This window comes from Tetrao urogallus (genome assembly GCF_951394365.1).
Source record: "Tetrao urogallus genome assembly, chromosome: 17".
NCBI lineage: Eukaryota > Metazoa > Chordata > Aves > Galliformes > Phasianidae > Tetrao > Tetrao urogallus.
In genome coordinates this window covers 9,730,856-9,755,710 of record NC_136830.1, presented here as the reverse complement: position 1 = coordinate 9,755,710, position 24,855 = coordinate 9,730,856, and the positions used below count along the sequence as shown (strand labels likewise).

At 42.5% G+C, this 24,855-nt stretch overlaps 1 protein-coding gene across 1 annotated transcript; it reads left to right on the top strand.

Moving 5' to 3' along the window:
* Window positions 1–2,351: 2,351 nt before the first annotated feature.
* On the top strand, window positions 2,352–22,823 carry SUDS3 (SDS3 homolog, SIN3A corepressor complex component; the record flags this gene model as incomplete). The annotated part of the gene is made up of 12 exons (XM_079544018.1): window positions 2,352–2,517; window positions 4,134–4,203; window positions 5,424–5,479; window positions 5,581–5,652; window positions 7,787–7,806; window positions 8,354–8,510; window positions 12,336–12,460; window positions 13,948–14,004; window positions 14,867–14,888; window positions 15,655–15,760; window positions 19,342–19,426; window positions 22,655–22,823. 12 exons carry the CDS (start codon window positions 2,352–2,354, stop codon window positions 22,751–22,753), a joined length of 1,035 nt encoding a protein of 344 aa, XP_079400144.1. The 3' UTR covers window positions 22,754–22,823.
* Window positions 22,824–24,855: the final 2,032 nt, after the last annotated feature.

Genomic DNA, 24,855 nt, shown 5'->3' with positions numbered 1-24,855 from the left:
CATGTCCCAGGCTATGGGCAGCTGTGTTCTGTTCTACAAAGGCCAATGTTACAGGTTTTCTGGTTATCTATTTCATATAAGAAACATGTTGCTGTGCTTTCTGTTTACAAAGACTGAACTTTGTAGCTTTTTTTTTTTTTTTCTCTGTTTCTTACAAATGGAAAGAAAAACAAAAAGCAGGGCCTCTGTGTCAGCTGCTTTGCAAATAGCTGATGCTGACAAAGCACGATACAGAAACCTTTCTTCAGACTGAGTGAATGTATGTCAAACAGTCAGTGAGTTGTGATGAGAAAAACAGTTTTTTACGAAAACATGAGCCAAGAACAACAGCTTGACAAAGAAGTTTAAACTTTCCCTGATAGCTCTTTGGGGCGTAGATAGTTAAGTTTCTGCATTTGTAAGGGAAACATGGCATTCCTTAAAGCTGAACCTCCTCCCTTGGGTTCCCACTGGATGCCTGAGAGATGACAGTATAGGGTGTCTCCAGAAGGCAAATATTAAACAGGAGGAATTGGTGTGGAGGGAGCAAGCAGCAAGTGAGATTCCAGTTTTGACCACAGAATGAACTAAAACAATTTTGCATCAGCAACTCAATCTGGTTTCTTACTCATTCTCTGTACGCAGCTCCTGCTGTTCAAAGGATTCCTCTGTGCCCTCATATTAGTGAATGCACCTGCCCTTTGTGTGCAAGCTTCTCCTAAAGGGTAAATTTGCTTCAGACAAACAGAAAGTGCTGAGGCAGTGTAATGTGAGTTGAATTAACCTTGAAAGGGGAGCCCCAGCTCAGCCTTGCTGAATTTACCCAATCGCTGTCCACAGCAGCATGAGCAAGGCTGACTGGGGAGCTGATGGGTGAACTGTGTGGACACATGGAAGAGATACAGGAAGGAAATGGAAAATAAATTGGGGGTTTAGCCAGAGTGCTGTTTCTAATTCTGCAGCTGTGCGAAGATGGGGAAGTGATTTGGGCAGTCCAAGCGCGGCCCCAGCAGTGCAGCTCCTGGGATGCAGCAGCAGCCACCGCACCCTTTCCTGTTCACCCTGCAGCCCTGTCAGCTCTTCTGCATCAGGCAGAGCCCTGTGGAAGGATTGCTTGTCTGCGTGCAGATGGCACTGGCACCGATGTGATTGGCAGCAAGAGGTGGTGAGTGGCTCCAACGCTTACTGGTGTGCCAAGTTGAGTGCCCCCCAAAGGGATGTTGAGATCTGGGAGCTGCTCGCAGTTGCGCTGATGTTTAGCCACGTCTCTGCCTCATCTCCTGTAAGAGGCAATGTTTACTTATGTAAAAAGGTTTAATACATGCTTTGCGTGGGTGTTCCAAGTTAAAAATTGTCAGTCAGTGCAAACAGATCTTGGATAAACTAGTGAAAAGCAAAGTGCATGAGTTGTGTTACTACTGCAGTTCTTTTCAGAACAGGGTATGACCTGGTGCCCCCTGGGTTAACTAGTTTTAAACAGCACTGCAGTCATCTTGAGTTTAGTCCTCCCTTAGATAAAACCAATTCTGTTTTATTTCCTTCTCCTTGGTTAGCTGTTTGTAGTGTCTCAGTGAGTCAACAAGCCGTGCATTTGGGGAATGTCCAGGTGAGCATTCAGCACAGCTCTGCTAAGAGCATGGCCGTGGTCAGTGCCTCCCAGGTGATGTGCAGCTGTGGGAAAGGGCACAGTGAAACACCTGGCCTGAAATAGCATGAGGCTTTTTCACGTTCATTAAGGTCACATAATTAACGTGGTCCCTGCATGTGAATCTCACTGCAGGATCCAAACCTGGGTCCTTCGGATTGTAGCAGCGTCCTGCTGGAGAATAACCTGTCTGTGCCCATTTGCAGTGGGTTTGGACGCTTGTCTTAGGAAAGCTGCGATTGACTGGCAGGGAGTAGTCTGATGAAAGCACGGAGGAACGAGGAAGACTTTTTTACACGGAGGAAAGCAGCAGGAAAGCTGTGCAAGCACTGGACCAGCCCACTTCCACTGGGCAGGGACGGTGCTGGGCATTGTGTTAGCGTCGGTGATAGCAGCTGGTGGCAGAACGTGACAGCGTGCCTCTCGAGAGGTCCGACGTCTCCGCCCTCGCGGAGCATTGCGCTGCCGTGCGCGGGTCTCGAACCCGCGACTCAGTGAGTGACGCCGTGCCCGGGCCTCGAACCCGTGACCCCTCGGCAACCCACCGCGCCCAGCGCCCCCCACCCCATCAGGCCCCCTGTTAGTTGCCCGCCCCGTTCGCCTGCAGCGCCGCGCGTCCATCCGGCGGCGGCTCCGGCGACCGGAAGCGGAAGTGACGCGCGGGTCCAGGCGCTGTTGCCAGAGCGCCCGGCGGAGCCGCGTCCCGTTCTTACCCCGTCCCGCCGCGATGAGCGCGGCTGGGCTGGTGTCCGCTACGCCGCCCGCTCCAGCCCCGCCCGGGGCACCGGCCCCCGCCATGCCTCCCGGCCCCGAGTACTACGAGGAGGAGGAGCTGGAGAGCGCCGAGGAAGAGGATGGCGAGCGGAGCGCTCGGGCCCGAGACTCCGATGAGGGTGGGTAGAGCTGGAGCGGGGCTGGGGAGGCCGGGAGGGCCGGGCCGACGCCGCGCTCCCTGGGAGGTGGGTAGAAGCGAGGCGGGCTGTGAGCTGCAGGAACGTGCTGCGGAAATAACAGCTCGGCCGTCCGATCGCTGGAGTTTCCTGTGGAAGAATTTTAAAAAAAAAATAAATACATGATGGCGTTTGGAGGGGTAAAATCGGAGCGGTTTTCTCGAGTGGGGAAGAGTCAGAACGAGGAGAGCGCAGAGGACATGGGATTTTTGGGTGTCCCGGGCTGTAATTGGGGCGGTAGGATAAGAAGTGCTGGAGAGGTGCGGTGTGCGGAGCTCGCTTGTGTTTCTGTGGTGAGAAGGGGTAGGAGGAGGAAAGGGAGGTCAGGTAGAGGAAAGGGTGAAACCTGTAAGAATGAGGGGCCATGAAGATGTTAGGAGAGAGAGGGGTTTGTAGTGGAACCGTGAAAACAAGGGAGAAGAGAAAGCCAAAGTGAAATCCAGAGTATCCTGGCATGTAGGATGCATACAATGACATGTAAGGGAAATGAGGAATGACCCTCTGATAGTATGCAGGGTCAGATTGGATGGGAGTCAGCCCCACTCTGCTGCCACATCGTCTGTGTGCTTCTGAACAAGGAGTTGGAGCCTTGAGAGCTGACAGCATACATGATGCCAGTGGCAGTGTGTAAATAAAATGGTATGGAGGACTTTTTTTGTTACCAAAGTATTTCTGTTTTAGTCAGAACTTGAGCTATATCTCTGTGTTGAACTTTATCCTAATATAAAAATAAAGTTTAAGGTGTTTATTTGTATCCTTTCACAGGTTTTTTTTGAGGCTGATGCCTTTGTCCATATGTGGGAGATGTAGCTGTAGATGGGCTGTGCAGCTGTACCTTGTCCACCATAACTCCAGCCTGGAGAAGCTGACCCCTTAGAGAGGAAAGGGAATTCACCCTTGGCTGCACAAGAAAAGAGAGCTGCAAAGGAGTAGCTGAAAGCTAGCAGTGCTGTACTGCTTTATTTTATAGGTTTTATTATCTGCATGTAAGATTGGGTCTGTCTGTGCATTAGCACTTGTCTGTGCTTTGAGAGAATGATGGAGTATTTCAGCGTGGAGCTGAGAAGCCAACTTCAGATTATAGCAATAAATGTGTTATCTTAAGTGCAACCTCTGTGGTAAACCATAACAGCATCTACTCACAGTGCCATTTGCAGAGCTTCAGGTCAAGATACAGAGGCATTCTGAATCAGAGCTCCTTCAGTCCTTGTCTCCTGGGTGAAGCTATAAGAAGCAGCTTGGGAAATGTCCTTCATGGTCCTAAGATTGTGTTAGCATCTCACTTTAGGGTTGTAAGACTAATGGAAAGGAATTAGTTGGGGGATCTTAAGTCAGTGCTGCTTAAACTTGGGGGAAGCTGTGTTGTAAATCTGCTGGTGGGCTTACATGGGATGACTTGTGGTGTCAAGGAAGAGATGAGATGTTTCAAGTCAGTTCTGAATTCATTTCTCCTGTTGCCAGTCTGGTTGTGTATTTGCCCAAGTGTGGGGTTTTTAGCAATTTACTGTTGTGCTTTTAATCCTGCTTCATTTTAACAAGTCATTCTTTACCTCATTTAGATACTGAGGATGCAAGCGAGACTGATCTGGCAAAACATGAGGAGGAAGACTTTGTAGAAATGAAAGAACAGTAAGTAGCCCATTCTAATGAAAAGTGAGGCTATGTTTTTGCTGCCCTTCTTGGGAGGTGGGGGACAGATGTCTTGTTTTTGTATAGAGCTCTGCAGTGTTTTGGACCAAGATTTGGGTTAAAAAACTGTAGCTCAATGTAATAGCTAATAAGCACAAGTAATTGCATTTCTTCTCAGTTATTTTCTCAGTTCATGAAGCAAAGCAATGTTTTGAACAAAGAAATGCACAGCAGCTCAGTTTTGCTGCAGATGAATCCCTCTGCAGGCAGATCCTTTAAAGAAAACAAGGAATCTACTTGATACAAGCCAAGGCAACATGCCGGTGAAAATTACTTAAGTGACTGAATGTCAGACTTGTCCAGGGAGAATTAACTTTTAGGAGACTTGAGGTAGTTTATTTCCAATCTAAGATGTATTTGCAGCATTTTATGTTCATTTACTGGCAACAGTGTGGTTTTTCACACAGGTCAGGAAGAGTTGGGCTATGTTAAACCACAGATACGTGAGAAAGGAAATGCAGGACTAAAACAGCACTGGGAATAGACTTTGGTTTTAGTTTTGGGTTTGCTTTTTTTGTTTGTGTGTGTGCTGGGGAAAGTTTTATATGTGTATGTAAAATATATACATATAGATACGTAAAATATACACACATATATGCAGAATGTTAAGGTCTGTGTGAGGAAATGCCTTCTGTTTTATCAGTAGGAAAGTAATACACAAATATTGAGACTTGATAAAGTGGCAGAACCGTTGCAAAGTTCCTGGTGTCTGTAAATCTAGATGTCATTATAGGTTTCCACATTTAAAACAAATAAGTCTTGTTTTTGCTGAACTCTTAGGGAAACGATTGACTTGAATGCGTCGTAAAACTGAGTTTTTTTTAGACAGAGTGATGATGTCTCGTTTGTAGGATAAATACCCTTTTACTTGTTTGCCTCCTGAAGTTCTTCTAAAAAGCTTTTGATTCAGTGTCAGCACGCTGTGACTGAAGCAGATGGTGAAACAAATCATGTTGACTTGTTTTTCACTTGTTGCCCAAGGAGGCTGTGGATGCCCCATCCCTGCAGGCATTCAAGGCCAGGCTGGATGTGGCTCTGGGCAGCCTGGGCTGCTGGTTGGCGACCTGCACACAGCAGGGGGTTTGAAACTACATGATCATTGTGGTCCTTTGCAACCCAGGCCGTTCTATGATTCAGTGTAAAGGTCTCTGTCGTTGCAGGATGTATCAGGACAAACTGGCATCTCTTAAGAGGCAATTGCAGCAGCTGCAGGAAGGTAAGTCTTGAGGGGGGGTAGCTTTGTGTTTGTGTTTCAGGAAGGAAATGGAATACAAAGAAAAATTTAAATTGCCTTTGAAATCAACAATTTGTTTTTAGGTACTCTTCAGGAATATCAGAAAAGAATGAAAAAGTTGGACCAGCAGTACAAAGAAAGGATACGAAATGCTGGTAAGCTGTATTTCTTTCAAAGATGCTGCATATGCCTTTGCATTACAATTTTTGTAACAGCAGAAGGTGAATGCAACTCTCCACTGACGATAGGAACTTGGTGGAGGAAAGGGTTCCATGCTCTGAGGGTGAGCTGTGTTTGTTTCTGAGTTTATGAAAGTTTATGGAATCTTTCTTGAAAACACCCAGCCCCCCGTCAGTGTTATTTGCAGAGTGTTTACTAAACACCAAGAAAATATTCAGTCTTTATTTGTGTGAAATAGCACAAATGAAAATGTTTGTATCTGCCATTATGCCTGCAGTCTTCCGCGTTGGCTTGTTGTGCAGCTCATCCAACACCTTAGCACTGCATGCTTCCTCAGAAATCTTTTTTGTGCTTGAGAACAACAAATGCAGAGGATTTGCTGCTGCAGATGTGACTGTTTACAGCTGTGACTCCAAATGGGCTGCCTACATCTTCTGGCTCTATCTCAGAAGCAAGGGCCCAAGTTCATTTAGAAGTGCCTAGCTCTGCCCTTCTGAGAGCTTTTATTGTGTTACCACAGAGGGACAGCTTGGAAATCAGATTTGTTTGCTTGTTTTCCTTTCTGTCCTCTTTCCAGTAGTTTCTTATCTTAGATCTTTTATGGAAGGTCAGATCCCATTATTCTGTGAAATAGATCAGAGCAGTTGTATGATGTCAAATATACAGCAGCCTTTCAGTAGTGCCAGCTGTCTTCTAAAAGACTTTGGGATAGTAAAGGATCTGCTTGAGGAATTGAAGTAAATTAAGCTGCTCCTTGCAAGCAGAAATCTGTCTTCCAAGAAGCAAATATTTTATGTTAGGGTGGCGTTCTAGTGATAATGGGATGCTGAAACTAACTGCTAACTTGTATCCCTGGCTGGCAGGGAGTAGTGGTGCATCAGCACCTTTCTTCCAGAGGAGGGCAGATTGTGCTTAGTTTTGAATTAGGATAAAAACCTGACTGCCTACTGTTACAGGAATGGGTTTTTGTGTTGATTCATCCCACGTTGAGTGAGGTTTTTCATTCTGCTTTTGTGTTTTTTTTTGTTTTTAATTTAGAATTCAGATATTAATGCAACAGTTTAGATTTGTCTGTATATGATTAGCTCCATAATGGAAGTATTCATAGAATGGCTTGGGTTGAAAGGGATCTCAAGGATCATGAATCTCCAACCCCCCTGCCACAGGCAGGGCCACCACCCTCCACTCTTAATACCAGACCAGGCTGCATTCCTTGCTGAGAAGTTAGGGAAGAAGTTGCAAACAAAAGGTTTAATTTTTATTTTGGCCATCTGTCTTGGCTTTTATAGCACTTTAAAAAGTGACGCGGCTGCTTCCACAGCCTGGTCTGCTATTAAATGGGGAGGTTGGTGGCTCTGCATGTGACAGAGGGGTTGGAGGTTCACGATCCTTGACTTCCCTTCCAATCCTGGCCATTCTGTGATAACAGGCTTCAGTAAGTTTCAGAGCAGTTTTTGCCATTTCAGATATTTCCATAGGTTAAAATGCTGGTGAAATGTGGTGGTTTGAGGACCGGGTGCCTTAGTTTGCTTTCTTTGACACCGTCTTGAGTAAAGATTTCCTGTGCAGTGTGTCCTCCAGGAAACACAAAAGGCATGCAGACTTGCTTGATTTCAAGTTATTAGCCCTTACACAAACATCAGTAGGGCTGTTTCACACCAGAAATCCATTGGCCTCATCCTGTCTGACTTGAATTAAGGTAGTGCTGTATGTTAGAACTTAACCTTCAGGGATAGATAGCAGCTTGCTTGCCTGTTTTCTCAGGCGTAAGCAGCCTGAAATCAGGCACTTGTGTTAAATGGATGAATCTAACTGCTGCAATATTCTTTCTGAATGGATCGTTGCTGAAATTCGTAGTACTGCTCTAAACTGTCAATTTCTGCCAACCATACATCAGCTGTGTGTGTCAAGTTTCTATCTGGGGAATTTGTATCCAGAATTGATTTACTTCTGTGATTGGAAGAAGGGTGGGCTGTAGACTTGGTACTGATGGAAGTAGTAGCTGAGCTGGAAAGCAAGGTTTGCTGCTGTGTAAGGTTTGCAAATGTGATTGAATAGCTATAGAAAACTTGAATTAAGTTATTAAGTTGAGTCTTTCTTTTCTTTCAGAACTTTTCCTCCAGCTGGAAGTGAGTACTCTTAATTTATCAGAATACATATTAAGTGGGTGGAAGGTGTTAAACCTGCAGCTTTGTCAACCAGCACTTTTTCTCATCTTTTGTTTCCCCCTTTGGTGTTACTACAGTTAAGTACAGAATACAGTTCTGTTGCCTGCAGTAACTTCCAGGCTGTCATTAAAAAGAAAATGAAAAATCCACGTTTTCTCCAGTTGCTGTGTGCTGCTTGTGCATTTGGTCGTTTAAAAAGCTTGTTTAAGCTTGCTTAGGGTGATAGACGATAAGTCTGAAGAGCTCTCTGTTAGAGACTTGATAGGGGAGGCACCATTAAAGTGTGTTTAAAAAGAATTAATTCTTTTGCTGATAACAGTTCTGCTTCCTTAGTCATTTCAGGTGGTTTTCTGTTGTATTATTTCAATGTTGATAATCTGCAGAAGTGGCTATAGTTTTCAACAGAAGAGCTAATGAAAGCACAGCAGTTGAAAGAAGGTGTTGCCAAATCACTGACTTGAGCTATTTGTTCTTTAGCTAACTCTTTTTATCTTTTGATTTGCATTAGACAGATCAGGTGGAAAAGAATTACGTCAAGGAAAAGAAGGCAGCAGCAAAGGAGTTTGAAGATAAGAAAATTGAGCTTAAGGAAAATTTGATTGCAGAGTTGGAAGAGAAGAAGAAGATGATTGAGAATGAGAAGTTAACCATGGAATTAACAGGAGGTAAAAACAAGATCTGTCGTTTTTCTTCCCCGCTTTGCTACTGCTTAGAAAAAAGAGTTTTAAGAAGCCCTGCTGGTTTATACTGACAGCTTGACTTTAAAACTTCCCAAATGTCAACACAAATTGGTGGTCTTTAAGTGGAGAACGTAGTTCATAATAAAATTCAGTGACCTGCATTATTAACATGTAAATCGAAGCAGTGTCAGCGAAGGAACAGAGTGCAGAAGCTTTCTCATTCACTTTTTCTCCTTTCTGAAGAACAGATTGAGTTCTTGTGATTTCTAGACTTGATAAAATTGTGCTGGATGCTGGGTTGGACTCAGTCCTGAAAGTTAAACTCGTGTTTAGATTCATAGCTTCTTCTCAAGACAGATTTTTGAGATAGTGTTGTAGAACAGTATTTCTTTGTGAGGTTGTTCAGAGTTAATTAGTTGACTCACTGAATGAATCGTGGCTTTCCTCATGGTTGGAAGCCCCTTGCTTGGAGACATTCGAGGTCAGGCTGGACTGGGCTGTGAGCATCTGACTGAGCTGTAGGTGTCCCTATTCATTGCAGGGAGTTGGGCTGGATGGCCTTTAAAGCTCCCTTCCAACTCAAAAGCTTCTACCATTCTATGAGAATTTCCTTCAGTTGGGATGGCTGTTGGAACTGATGCATCTTAATCATTTTTGTTATTGAGTTCTAGAGGATGCCTACCACATGTTTGTGCTTTTTCAATATGCTAATATGAAACATATTCTCATGATGTCCTGCTCTGTATGCAGACAAAAAGGGCTTCTTTAAGTTCCTGCAACGCGGCAGTGAAACTATTGAGAAGTGCCACAATGTTGACCTGACCAGTGCTACCAGGTTTTAAATAGTGCAGATGGTTAAGAAGCTAAGGGAAGGTAAACAGCAAAGGTTAAAATGTGCTACTTAAACCTGGTAAAAGAGATTGATTTCAGTTAGCTGCATTTATGTCCAGACTCTAGAAAATGAGCATTAAATGGACAAATTCCTTGTATGAAACCACTTGTTACCCTTGGTGCCTTGTCAGTAGTGGACTCAGTGGAGTGAGGGTTTATTGGCCTCCTTCAGAGGTTGTGCTTCTCTGGTACAGAACCAAAGGTCTGGTCTGATTTCCTTACAAGAAGCAACTCCCACATGTTATGGACAGATGATGTTGGCTGTGTTGCTGAGGTCTGTCCATGCATTAAACCTTTTATATCTTTTTTAGCATCTACGAGTATTACATAAGCTAATAGCTTAATTGGTGCTCAGAAACAAGAGATAAAACGTGTTTGGTGGAATTGTACAAACCATTAGGGCTGATCTGGTCTGGAAAACACCTTGTGCTGGTTGTCTGTCTTTGGATTTGTTTTTATGGGTTTGTCTGATCTTACAAACTCTCTGTGTCTTTGCCTTAACTTTGTTATTGTCACTCTGGGCTGTGCTTCCTCACTGCTAAGCTGGCATACAGTGTTAATCTTGCAAGTAGATCTTCATTAAAGGATCGAGGTCTGAGTAGATCTTGCCTTTGTAATCTGCACACCACTGTATTGAGGATCTGAGGGAATCCAGGGTCTCCATCAGCAGGCAGGACAGCTGTTAATGTCAGGGTTGGGATTTGCAGAGTGGAAGGGAGACAGAGGAGGGTAAAAAGAGATATTCAGGAGTAATGTGTGTGATTTGGGGACCAGACTAATTATCTTCTGGGAAATATCTCCCCCACTGCTGTGTGTCCTGAAGAGATGAGCTATTTCATCAGGCACAGCTCTGGTAAAAGGCATGTAAATAACTGTGGAGAAGCAATTCATTGTGTGTGTGTGTGCTAGGCCTCTCTTATCTCCCTCCTTCCAGACCAGCAGAAATGCAATTTGATTCCTTTAGAAGTAGCAGAATTGATCACGAATGCATACTGCAGCCTGAGAAAGGAGCACAATGGAACCTGCGTGCACTCAGTGATTTCTAAAACCTATAGAGAAGCTCATTGTGAGCAAGAATGCAAGTTGGCAACCTGATGAGTAGCAGGCTGGTTTGTGAGCATCAGGACTTGCAGTTTCTGTAGATTGTAGCTGCTGTCTCCTGGAGCACTGCCCTGTGTGGTTCTCACCTGTTAAGGCTCATGTCAGCTTGTGTTTCAGGTGAAATCTGCTGGTACTTTAGCAGCTCTTTGAAAATGGCTTCAAGTTATCACAAATCTCAAGAATCTCACGGCTCTTCATGTGTTTCATTGCATATGGAAGACTTTCAAGGTGTTTTTCTCTGGGGGTTGATGTGGTATTAGCATTCAGCTGACTTGTTGCAGTTTTATCTACAAGTTGCTGAGGTCAATTGATATCCTTACTCAAATTGTAAGGAGTACAGGTAACAGCTTTGTGACAGCTCCTTTCAAAGAACTTTTCTAAAAAGGTGGAAAAGCCTCAGCGTGGCTGCATGGCACCATGAGGAAGTGCTTCAAGCCCCTCTTTTTGAGGCTCCTGTAAATCAAGTCTTCACAAATGGCAGGAAGGGGCTTCCATTAACACAGTAGCTTACGATTTTAGTGTCCACAAAGCTATCAGTGTGCAGTGTAATACAAAGCACTCAGCTTTGAAGGAAACTACTCCTTGGTGTACTGCTGGGAGTGACACTTCAGTTTTTACTTATTTTTAAAATCTTTTCTCATGATGTTTGTTCCCTTCATATGCAGAATGTTCTTCCTCTTGCACCCTTTGTAGGGAGAAAAGTAAGTTTGTGTTTTCAATGTGCTGAGCAACTCAAGCATGTGGTGTCTAAAGGGAACCAGGGAAGCTTCATATACATCAGTGCTTTCTAGGCTGTGATTTGTATGTACTCAAAGATAAATAAATAGCTTTCAGCACATAGGAGGAACAGTGATGTGTTGGATTTAGCATTTTAGGTGTGGTCTCTTGCCAATTCAAGCTATCTTCATAAACTAAGGAATTATCTGTGAGAGTCTGAGAGTTGAGTTGAGCAGTTCAGACCGCCTGTAGTCATTTAGACAAACTGCAGTGTGGAGAATGAATCATAGAATCACCAAGGTTGGAGAAGACCTTAAGATCAGCCAGTCCTACCATCCACCTGCCACCAAGATTTCCCACTAGACCATGGCCCTCAGTACAGCTCCTGAATGTTTCTTTAACACCTCCAGGGATGGTGACTTGTTGAGATGTTTCAATTTTAGACTATTTTCCCCAGTGCCTAAGCTACAGCTTTCTTCCTAACAACAGTTGTTGTGAATTTTACAATTGAGCTCACTTCTTAAATCATAATTTGAGACTTTTTTTCAGATCATCTGGGTTTAAATCCTGTTCGTGTTTGAAGCTCCATGTGTCAGTCTCCATCTTGAATGCAGTAACTGTATTGCTTAGTGTTCCAACCTGAACATGTGAGAAAGAATGGTTGATTTGGAGCTGATGGGTGATGTGCTGCTACCTACTCCAGTTTTATTAGCAGATAACTCCTTTTAAGTGATCTGCTTGGAAGCAGATATGCGGTGTTAGCATGAGAGAATTTCTTCGTGAGCCATCATAGCATTGCTGTGCTTCAGTCACCTGTACCTAAGGGAGCTGTTGAGTTCCCCAAACAGCTGTGCCACATGAAGACAATGAAAGCTGTAACCATGGCATCACAACACTGTTGTTCAGCAGTGACCTATTATAAAAGAGAGCTCATATTCACTGTCAGCAGTTCCAGCTTGGATGCTAGAAGCTGTCGTGAGAAAAACCTATTTTCTGAGTGAAAGAGAAAACATCATTTTCCTTGTGCCCTCTGTAGAAAGTTACTGATTCTGACTCTTCTCCCAGTGGCCCCATCAGCTCTCCAACTTCATTTCTCTACAGATTCTATGGAAGTGAAGCCTATCATGACGAGGAAACTGAGGCGACGACCAAATGATCCAGTTCCCATCCCAGACAAGAGGAGGAAACCTGCCCCTGATATCCTACAGAACCACTGGAGGGCTTTTGTATTTGAAGTCAGCATGCTGCCTGCAAGGCAGAGCGCCTCAGTGTTGTTGCACACAGGAAATAAAAAAGATAGAGGTGTTAGAATCAGGATTGAATGTAGAAAATGCCCAAGTAGAATTTGTTTTGTATATTGTGTGATTAACAAACAGCGTGCAGCTGATCTGTGGAGATAAGAACTTAAACTCCACAGTGTCATGAGATAACTAGGTGGGGATTTTTGTCATGGAGATCAGTTTGAGTTCCTCTGGCACTTTTTTCACAAAGGAAAGTTTTAAAAGGACGTTATACATAAATGTTGAGGTGATTGATTCCATAGATAGGAGATGACTTTTTCCATGAACCACAGCTTTTCTCATCTCAAGATGTGACAAAGCATTTGCCAGAAGGGTCATATTTGTCATATCAGACTGTGTTTTCCATTTCTGATAAAGGCTTCAGATATCTAATGTGGAGAGATGCATAGCAAAACCAAGGAACTAGATTTGAGCTCTGAATTAGATTTTTTTTTTTTTTAAATCTTATTTTTATATAACACCAAAAAATAGAAAGCTGCACACAGGTAATCCTTCTCTCCTACCTTTTTGTTTTCTGTAATTAAAATGATCCCTGGCTTCTGGAAATATGTGATGGTGGGTCCTTTTTCTGTGTAAATTAAATTCACCTGGAAAGGAAAGCAATGATATTCACTCTGCAGAAGTTTGTTGTTGGATTCCCAACTTGTTTTGCGTGGATCAGATTCACAAACTTACCTTGCAGCTCCTGAGTGACTCACATTTTCTGAGGGCAGCATCAAACCCTGAACTTCTAGGATTCATGCAGGATGGTCACGAGCATCTCCAGTTTTAATTGACCTCTTTTTACTTGGAGATTGTTCACTGTTCCTAAAAAAAAAAAATATATATATATGTATATTTATTTTGGTTTCAGAGATTGTTTTCAATTAAGCTGTGTGATCTCATCCTCATCCACATGAGGTGTGTTTTATGCCTCCTGCTTTTTCGGGTTGGTTTTCTCAAGGTTTTGTGGATTTTTGTTCTTGTTCCTGTCTTTATTCCTGCTTATTGAGTTGTGAAGTGCTGACTTTTTTTTGTGTGTGTGTCATTCAGCTTAATTTTACAATATTTCAAGGAAGTCTGTTGTGTTTCAGCTCGCAGATTGTTCTCTGCAGCAATGCAAGCTGAAAAACACTGAAAATGCTCCTTGTTTGGTGCCTCCATCAAGTGAATGTCAGTGTGCTAAAGGTTGTTCATGGATGGTTTTGAGTGAGTAAGTTAAAGAGGTCTTGTAGTGTTTGCTGCTAAATATGAGGCTTTATAGGGGTGGACTTGCATTAATTTGTATGATAAAAAAGTATAATGCCCTTATTAAAATGTGATGCAACTTTGCAGGAACCCTGTGGCTTATGTTTAGTGCAGTGAAATATCACTGAGCTTTAATTTTCAGCCTTGTCAAGGGCTTTAGAGAACCTTAATTCTGGATACCTCAGCTAAATTACTTGCTGACGGATGAGCAAATAATGGAGGACCTGAGAACCCTAAACAAGGTAAGGATTGTGGCTTGGCTTTTATTTCTTTCCCCTGCAAAGAACAGAGCCGTCTGTCCTGTGTTCCTTTCTGAGATGGGGGACTGTTTCATCCCAGTAGGCTTTCTGAAGTGACACAAGATAAGATTTAGCAAGAGGGTATCTCCTCCCTTCTATTTTGGTAGGTTTAATTAACCTAATTAAAATGACTGCTGTCTAACAATGTTACCTTTTGTCAGAACCAAGTGATAAGCCATCTTTCTGTGTTTTTTGTCTTCCCCTGCATGGCTGAACAGATGTTGGTACTGTTTTCTTTGAGATCCCAGCCTCTGTTCCAAGCCTTTGGGGGCTTTTCTTTTTTCTCCCCAATCTCACAGTACCTCATTAAATGGGGTAGGCTACAACGTGTATATTTATTGTTCAGTTTCTTCTAGATGTGATTATCCTACTGCTTTCTTGCTAACTGCTTTAAGGCTTATGTGATTTCTTATATTAGAGGCTGCTCATTAAGGCTTTTGATGATGTTAATGGTGCGTGCCTTTTGTGGCAGCTGTAGAAGTCTTGCTAATGATCCACATCCTGTGTTTGGCAAAACCTGAGAGCAGTTGGATCATACTCAGAGAACGGAGCGTGTCAGATGGGTTTGGTGTGGTGGACAGTCAGAATGCTCTGAATAAGTTCAGTTTCTGGACCTTTAGTGTTATGAGACAATCTGCACCTCTAGCTGCTTATGGAATGGTGCTCTGGTTTTGTTATGCCACTTAGCTGTACATTAAAAAAAACCCACACATTTAGAATATGGGAAGAAGGACCACATCTAAAGTCGTTACATCCTTGGCCATTGTCAGATCACTGACACTTTCTCTGTTCTCTTTCTATGCAGCTTAAATCACCCAAGAGACCAGGTGAGTTAACAGTGGCACTGGAACTTGTTCACAACTTGCTGTTTTGAACAGAGTTATACTGTAGGCATCTTGACTGTGTAATTTGGCTGTGTAATTGTTTTGACTGTGTAATTGCTGTTCTTTGTGTAGTTACTGTGGCTAATGGGGGCCCTGTGGAGTCTCACAATCTCTTATGAAGTTTGGGGTTGGGAAGGGAACGATGTGTATCTTTAGGTGTCTGAGGCATTTGGGCAGTGGGGGACAACTTAAAACATGAAGCAATCTGGATGTGTAGCAAGATTTTTTTTCTCTCTATTCATATGTGTCTGGACAGCTTATGTCTGTAAAGCAAATAGAGGATTGAGAATTGCCAGTTTTTGGGTTTAGCTCTCCAGGTGTGTCTGTACACTTCACTTCAAGATAGTGGTACTAACATGCTGGAGTAATCCTGACCCTATTTTATTAGTACATTATGAGGTAGAAGTAAGACAAAACCAAGCAAGTAGTGTTTATCACCTACCTATACATACTGCAGTTGCTTGTGTTTATCACTTACCTATAATACTGCAGTTGCTTGATCTGTCTCAGTAAATGTTACAATTTATGTAAGCGAGGCCAAGGCTGAATCAGTCATCCTGAAAGAAAGTACCTTTCTAAGGACATTCGGGTTTGTAGCTCTCTGTGCTTATTTCTGCTTAATGTGGCCACGTTAAATGATTCTGCAGTCAGATGTGGTGCTGCATGGTGGACGTGTGCTAGTCTTTAATGGTCTGTTCTCTCTACTCAGCCTCTCCTTCCTCCCCTGAGCACCTCCCAGCTACACCAGCAGAGTCCCCAGCGCAGCGGTTTGAGGCCCGGATAGAAGATGGAAAACTCTACTATGATAAAAGATGGTAAGTCCTGGTGAATTTCTGTTTTAATCATTCTGAGCCTTGTTTTGTGAAGAGAGAATGACTGCAGGGAGGAATTGCTTTATTAAGGAAGCCAGGGGTGAAATGTTTTTGAGCAGTTATTAGCTCTGTCCTCCAAGGGTGAATCATTATGGCTTTCATAAATAAGCGATAACGGAGTGTTCAGACTTCATAGACTTTCTGGAGTATCTGCTAGCTTGGAGACTTAAAAACAACTCCATAGAAAAAAGAAATTGTGCACTGTGACACTTGGGAAATAGTTCTGTCAAATCTAATGTCGTGTAAGAGAGCCACCATTGGTTGCAGTTTGGTGGAGCACTGAAGCTGCTCAGCTAAGATACAGAGTTCAGCGATTGCAGGTACGGCTGTTGCCACAACCCACATGCTCTGCTTTGTAGTACAACAGCTCCTCATTCCACGAGGTGGCAGAAGGAATGTTGTGCACCAGATAAGCACGATGAAAAAGATTTCTAATAACAAATCCTAACAGCCTTAAAAGATCAGATCCAACGCAGGAGGGACAGCTTCAGAATTGCTGATTGGATATAGCTCTAAGTTTTATGGGTGTTTAGCTGTGGAAGCCTCACAAAATGGAAAGAAAATAAGATTTCTGTGAAAAATTTATTAGTGGGTCTTAATCAGAGACATGCAAAACGAGATACTCAAGGAGGCAATCTAGTGCTTCTAAGCAGAAAGCAATTTCCAAGTAGCGTGCTTATTTGTAATCTGCTCTGTTGGCTCAAAATAATGAGATGAGGTTGTAATTTTCATACTAAAAATAAGTTTTGAATTTGTTGTCTAAGCAGCAACTGTCTTGTGCATTGGTCGTTTGCTTGTCTTCTGGTAGCAAAGTTTCATTGAGGATTCAGTGGATGCAGCTCTGATGAAAGCTGCTGCCTGGAGCTTAAACTTCCTTGGGGCACAAACCAGACATGAACAGGCTGCTCGTCACTTCACAGATGCTCTCAGAATCTAATTTTTGTGTAGAGCTACTATCCTGCAGTGTATATTTAGATGAATAAACAGTTCCTTAGAATCTTCAGCCATGCAGATTACTGTACTGTTGCATAACAAGAAGAACAGAGATTTGTGTATGTGCTCCAGAAGTAAATGTGAGAGCGCAGGAGCGGCTGCGTTTTCTGTTTCCTGAAGCAGCCAAGAAAGGACCATTATCTCAAAGTAGCAAATGTTTAATGTAGTAATGGCCCCCAAGGTCTTGCAGAGGCATTTATAAAAACCTGTCTTCAAAGCACAGACTTTGTGTAGGGAATTTCAGGATGTGGAATTAGACTTTCAGGTTCTTTGTCCTTGTGCTTATTCCATACTCTCCACCGGATCCTAAATTATGGTTCACAATAAAGCGACCATCTTACCATTTTGCTTTTAACTTTGCCTGCACACGACGATGCAGTGATTTCTTTCAATCTTCTGTTGGAGTTGAAAATCTCAGCCTTTTAGCAAAGCATTTTGTAGCAGTGAGGGAAATTATTTCTGCTTGTCTCACTTGTCACAGTGGGACGTTTTACGTATTGCAAAAGCAAGAGATGTCTGGAGCTTTTTCTCTTGAAAGCCAACTTAAATTCCCTTGCAATTTTTTCTTAGCTCTTTTCCTGTTGAATTCTATCCCTTTTGTTCCCCTGCAGGTGCATAAACTCAGCAAAAGGCTGAGGTTACTGAGGTTCACCAGATTGCCTCTGTTGACATGTATACCTGCATGCATGGAGCATGTGACAGCTCAGCTGTTTCCTTGAGCTCTCAAACTGACTTACTATCTGTACTTAGTTAACATAAATCTACTGATGGGCAGCAGCTTCATGTGTGTCTGACTTTGAAGTCCACTGATAATTGAAAGCTTTGAGTGAAAAATCAGTTCAGTGTCTGCGCCTGCACTGATTGCACTCAGAGTATTCATTTGCACTGTGTCTTCTGCACTTTGATTGTACCTAGGTGATCAATTCTCATTGCTTAAGCACTCACAGCATGTCATGCTAGGATGCTGCAGGACTGGCATTCCTGTCTTATCACAGTGAGGTCTAGTTTGGAATAGCTTATAGTTTCCCTTACATCAATTAATGGTCATCTGGGCTCAATGAAGTGCCATTCTTGGCTTGTGTCACTGCTGCTCTTGCATTGCCCTGGAACTGCTGATATCCTTTCTGTTAAAATGAGAGTGAAAGAATAATGGTTGGGCACAAGTGTGGAAAGGTTGCAGGATTTGTGATTACTTTGCCCAGGCCTTTGGTAATTAGTACTTCTGGAGCACTGAAAGCCAACTCTAGCATTTCTGTTACTGGCAAGAAATGAGAAAACTCGGAGTCCGTGAGCCAGGAGGGAGAGCCTGAGGAATGAGCTATTGGACGACTTCCATATTTACAGTATGATTGTTGTAGAAATAATTGTAAAGCTTATGCAAATGCGTGTGTTTTGGCAGCCAATCAGACTGTGGGGATTTGCATACTGAGTAGTTACTGAAAGAATCTGTGCTGATTCTGCAACTTGGATTTCCATGTCCAATATGAAGCACCTCTTGGTTAGGGTGAAGGTGGAAATACAGTTATGCTTTTATTTCTACAAAATACCTTGGTGCTTTCTTACCAAGATAATTTACTTGCCCATTGGTTTCATTATAACTGGAGCTGCCTGCAGAACTCTCCTAAGCAACACGAGCAGAAGCTGGGAGTCCTGTCCAGCACACTTTGCAGTACTTAGCAGAAACTGGTGAGGGTGAAGAAGGCCACTCCATGAAACTAAGCAATTTGGTTTGGGATTTTGAAGGTTTTTTACTTCCTTTCATACAAAGGCTCTGAGAGAAATATACAGCATGACTAAAATATGATCTAAAAGTGAAAAATGTGCTCAGACACTTCTACTTACTGGGGCTCTGTATCGCTTCTTAGAGTCAGTTAGCTATCACTTTGATGTGATTGGTGATATTTTCACAAAATAAGACGGTGTTAGGAATTTAAGGTGTTAAAACAGTAGACTGCACAGCTGCATTGAGTACACTTCAGATCTGTTGTGCCAGTGTTCTACTGATTTTTTTTTTTTTTTTTTTTTTTTTTGTGGGGGGGGAGTTGGAGAGGAAATGTGAATAATCCTTGAACATCTAATTTGCTCTGTAAGATTTTATCAGGTGTAATAGGGAGTTGGTGTCTAAAATCCATCCCATGTCTGAAGTGTGGAAGGCTAGTTTGGCTAGCTATTGAAATATGGGCTTATTGTGAATGTGTGTCTTATCTTGTGTCTTGGTGCTCTGCCCCTGCCTCTTTCAGATATGAAATCTGTTTTTAGTAATCTGCTTTGGAAATTGAATTCAAACTGAGAGAGCTTCATGCATTCTGAAGGTGCATTTAAATGCCAAGTGTGTGTAGGATCAGATCACAGCTGTGTTGCAAAGAGATGGGAAAAGTGGCATGGAAAGCAAAAAAAAATAAAAAAAGACTTCATATTTATTCTATCCAAATACTTGTAGAATCCTGACTTTATCAATCTTGCTATTGTTTACTTCTGCAGTCTCTGGACGGCAAAGGGTTTCACGTACTGTCTTTCTTTAATTTTTGCAGGTACCACAAGAGCCAGGCCATTTACCTGGAGTCTAAAGAGAACACTAAGATCAGCTGTGTCATCAGTTCTGTGGGCGCCAACGAGGTAGTGGGCTTCTCCTTGCTCACAGGAGTGGGGAAAACTGTGGGTTGCTTTAGGCAGGCAGGCAGCTGTTTGCTAGGGACTAAGAGAATATACTGCTTTCTGGAAAGATGTAATTGTGTAGTGTATGAAGAAGTTGAATAGAGGATGACACTGAATTGACATCTCTTCTTGAGGCTTCCTGCGTCTCTAAAGCATGATACTACATTTTGCAAGTAGTGGTTTGGCAAGCAGGAAGAGTGAGAAGAACTGTCGTGTTGCATCTCCTTGATGCTGCATTGGAAAGTTCCATTTGCATTACTAAAAGGACACGCAGCTCCTATTAATGCAGAGTAAAAGTAAATCCCATTGGGTTGCCAGGAGAGAATAAGGACAAACATTGTCACCAAATTTAGTTCCTCTGAGGGGAGAAAATTCTTCCTGCTCACCTGGGTATGTATATTGTAAAGTGTGCTGGCATCATTCATCACCTGCATGGGAGATGGGGGGGGTGAGTCATTTGTCAGAGGCAATTTCCTGTTGGCTAATGATAAAGACTTACAGAAGCAGGTGAAGAAAGAGATGTGTGCTGAAGATTGATGTGAATCTCGTTGCAAAGTAAGCTGACTGTTTGAGCAGCCTGTTAGTTGGGCAAAGAGAGCAGGTTATTTCTTGAGCTGAGATTCTTAGCACTTTGAGGAAAGAAACAATAGACTCAAATGCAATTCTCTTCAATCAGGCAATAAAGTAGCTTTAATTTGTTTTGGCAGTTAAGGGAAACTGCTTCATTTCAACAAAATGAGTTGCATATGGGATATGCTTTGTATCACAACTGTTCTCCTTGCTGTAGCAGTTATGCTCAGTGGCTGTTTACTGAGATGAGGTGGCAGCATGTTAGCAAACGTAGCACTGCTAATTTGATTAAAGTTATTACTATTGACTTACAACAATAAAACTCTCAATCTTATGGGAGCAGCTTACCTGAAACCCGAGGAAAATGCAATGTTTCTTATTGCATGTATTTCACTTTAAAGTGACACAGTAGGTATTGGTTTTTTTTCTGGGAGAAGGCATGGCAGTTAGTTTCCTGCAATGGGCTATCACAACAGTACAAAAGCAAAAGAGATGGGAACAGAATACTGAAATGAGAACGTGTCCTTAGGAGTGCTCTGTGCACCTCAGCTTTTGTTGCTCATTCAAGTGGAGCTGCCAAACTGATCTCCCAGAGTCCTGCATTGAGTTAGGGGCAAGAAGGCAAACCTCAACTTGTGGTAGACTGCAGTCCTAATCTGACAGCACTTGGAAGTCCAGTCGGTTCATAACTTGATAGCATTTCTAATGGAAGTGAGCTCAGTTCAAAGGAGCTGTACTAAAGGTGCTTCTGCAGATTGTCTCCCCACCAGCATGTCTGTAAACTTCGAAGTAAGAAGCCTTAACTGAGAAACATAACATTGTGGCATAAAATGGCTTCCACATGGCTGGAGAAAGGAAGGAATTGGTTAGCAGTGTATCAGAAGTCTCCTCCTTCACGTGAAGATCAAAAATTAGTTTTGTGAAACCAGGCTTGAATTTTGGAATTGACCATAGGCCTCTCCAGCACTCACAGCTGGGATGATCCTATCTAAAATAAATAAGAATTCCACGTGGATTCCTTGGAATCTGAGTCAAACTTCTGCTCTGGTGGAAGTCATTGGCCAGACTCACAGAAAAGTTCAGCTTCTGCGTTCTGACAGTAAGAACCTCTTCAGTAGGTGCAGGAAGGGGTTTTCATCCTGGGATTTATTCAGCAAGCTCAGTTTGTTGCAAGTTATGATGTAAACTTGCAAGCTTGTTTTCCTTTACAATTTAGGAATCAAAGAAGAGAAGAGCACAGTTTCTTTCTATTCCCCTTGTCCTTCGGTTCTTTAGAATTAATAGATGTGCTCTTCTGATTTCTGACTACATTTTGTGTCTAAAACATCAGTTTTAAGTTCAGAAAGTCTCAATTCTTTTATTCTCCTTAATCGTGTGACACATTTTAGGGCTAATTTTACTGTTGTGGTCACTGAAAATGGATTTTGCTTTTTCCTACTAAATAAAGCTTAAAGAAGCAGTAGCTTTGATAAGGCAGTGTACCATTCCATCGTATCCTGATGGAATGTGAAGCTCTGCACCTATTTGCTATTGTGTAAAGGCACTCAGTTTGCAGCTGGAGGAATTCTTTTGGTTAGAAAAGCCCACCAAACACTGGGAATGTTACAACAGGGACGACTGTCAGAGAAGGTGGGTTTTAATTTCTCCAGGGAAATAACTGAAGTGCAAATGCAGGCAAATATTCAATTTATTTTATACCGAGGGCTTTTCTAGTGAGGTCAGATTATAATTAAAATAACAGTTAAATCAATATACCACATTAGGCCTGTAGCTAATGATATCCAGAAAAACAGTTTGAGATAAATTAGTTTCTGACTTTACAGCCCCTTGCAGAGGGAAATACTGGGCTTCTGTTCTAAAGTACTCCATAACTCAGAGCTGGAAGACTTGTATTTTCCATGTATATATATATTTAGTCATTTTAAATGCAATAATAAAAGGAAGAGGAATTTTGTTCAGATTTGATTTTTAAAATGCCATTGTTTGGGTCCAAACTTCTGTGTTATTTGGGTCTTAGAAATGATTTTCATTTATAAAAATTGACTGAAGGGTTGCTTACATGGGAAGTAATTTGTCCTTTGAAATGTGCTGTATGTCTGCAAGCCATACGAATCCTTCCATGCAGGTATTTTTAAAAGAGGCCCTTTTATCTTCAGGTACAATTGTTTAATAAATTGTGAGAAATGCTTCACTGAACAGAATCTGAGTAAGCTTTTCACTTGACTAATAGCCACTTGTCTGAGCAAATCCCAGGATAGATGATTTGTATGATCTGTGGATCTGGAGGGCCTTATTTTTGATTAGGTAAGGCTTAATGCCAGGGTTATGGTGAGAGCTGTAGCAGAAGGAAACTTTGCTTTCTTGATGAAGCTTGGGAAGAGTAATTATTCTTGATGACTGTTTTGAGCAGAGAGTTGAAGTGGTGAAGTCAGAAGCGTTAGCAGAAAACTAATGTGGGAAGGGAGAAGGAATTAACCAAAACATCCTGCACCCTGAATAACGGAGACGTTCAGATTCTCAGTGAGAACATCTGAAACATTGGGCTGCATATTACTTACAATGGGGTTTTTCCCTTTTTTTCCCTAATCTGTTCCCCCTGCCTAACTCTCTCTCCTGCAGATCTGGGTGAGGAAAACCAGTGACAGCACAAAGATGAGAATCTATCTGGGACAGCTGCAGCGAGGTGTTTTTGTGATTCGTCGGCGATCAGCTGCATGACTGTATGCTCTTCCTTGGTCCTTTTTTTTTTTTTTTTTCCTTGTTTTTTTTATTAAAACCAATAGAGAAACCTCTAATGGGGTATGGCAGTCTGTTCACTCTCATCTTAGAAGCAGAAAACGCTGTCATAACCTCTTATGAGACAGTTTGTGGCTGGCCACATTATTCCATGTAGTCCTGAAATCTCGGTGATACACAAACACTGCCCTGGACTATTTCTGGACTTTGCATCAGGCTGCTGTATGCTTTTTTTTTTTTAATATCTATTTTGGATGACTATTTAACAAGGTTTGCATCATACTTTTTTTCATCGTTGTTTCATGGAGCACAGATTGGACTTGTATGTTGAAAACAGCCTAATGTTTGTGTTTTGAATCAGACCAACGGAAGAAACTTTTTTTGTCAAGACCTGAGGTTGGTTGTTCTTCTTGGCTTTGATATCTTGCAAGGCTCAGGATGTCGGGCAAAAGGAGAGGAATCCTGCCAACCTTCAGCTGCAGCTGAGGAGTGCATCTGTACTATCTGGTGTGCAACATCAGCTTATTGGATGAACTGCTGAAGGACTTGAGTGCTGAGGCTTTTTTGGGGAAGTCTGATCAGTTTAGCAAGTGCTGAAAATCAAGTTGATTTTAATATAGCTAAGCAGTCACACGTGGCTAATCCAAAGCATCCATTTCTCTTCACATTAAAAAACCTTTCAATGAACAAGCACAGAGTGTGTCTTATACCTAGATTCCCTGGAATAGGCAGATGAGGATAAACCAAAGGCTTGGTTAACTGGACTTTGCACATACAAAGACTGCAAGTGTGGTACAGAGTGGAAAGCTGCCTTAACGTGCTTTTAGCATACACCTAAAACCATCTTTCCCCAAAGCACCATACATACGTTTGTCTTTGAAGGGTGTTCCAATTACTGGATGTAGTGCTGTATTTCTACATTTGTCCTCCAAAACCACAAGAGGTAAAATGTTCAGGAGATGATATTAGCTGTATTAACACCCTTCTGAGGTGTTTAAGGATCTGACTGGCATTCCTTCCTCTCAGTCTTCCTGATGGCTGAAACCACCGATACTGTGTGTGACTTTATTGCAGGAACTACACAGCCCAGTGACATCACTGCCTGAACTTCAGCTTCTGTGCAAATCAAGTCTGTGCTCCTTTTGGTTACTGGTCAAAAAGTTGTAATTTCTGCCTTTCCCTCTGTTTCGTTGTGAGTTATCTTTTGTTTTTGCTTTTCAGCTGCCTTCTTGTTCAGCATCGGTCCGGCCTGTTTCATATCTGGATAAATAGAGTATTTTAAATGACTGTTTCAATTTCTTTTACTCGCTGCAGTTGGGTGGCAGTCACATCCCAGTAACTGATGTGTGTACGTGGATCTGGAGGGGAGTGTCATGGCCGAGCTGATGCGTTGCATTTTTGGCTGAAGGACCTCACATACATTTGCTGTGCTTAAAAGTTCAGCTACATCTGAACTTCTAGTGGGGAGAAGGAGGATGTTGCAGTTTCCCACCCTTAAAAATGTGCCATCTTTGCTGCAGAGTTAGGTGGAACGCAGCAGGCTGTATTTTGTCAAGTTAACAGCATACTTAATGTAACTTAACATTCTGTGTGTGTGTGGCAAGGTTTTATATAAGGTGATCATGTACTGAACAGGATTTGTCACTAAGCCTTACAGTGATCATCACAGTTCTTATAATAAAAAGCATTAAGTAAATAGCAGGATGTTTTTCCTACCTTCATCATGTTATGAGCACACACACTGGGGGAAGTAGTTGAAAACGTGGAGTTTTGGGAGGATACCTTGCTGACCTGCTAACAGCAGATGATCTCTCTTTTGCTGTGATGTCTTTAAAGGCATTGGTAGAAACCTGGAAATGCAGCAGTTCTCTTAGAGCCAGTATATCGGTGCACATCACAGGAGCTTAATTCTATAGCTTCATCACTGCTGCTCAGTCTGAATCAACATCAGCTCACCTTCCCTATCCTTAGGCAGAAGAGGGAGGAAATAACAGCTGTGCTCACAATCCCAAACCTGCCTTTCCATTGCTGTGGTCTGATGTTGTGAGGTTTGCAGTGGGAGGGGTGACATCTTCCCACTCCCA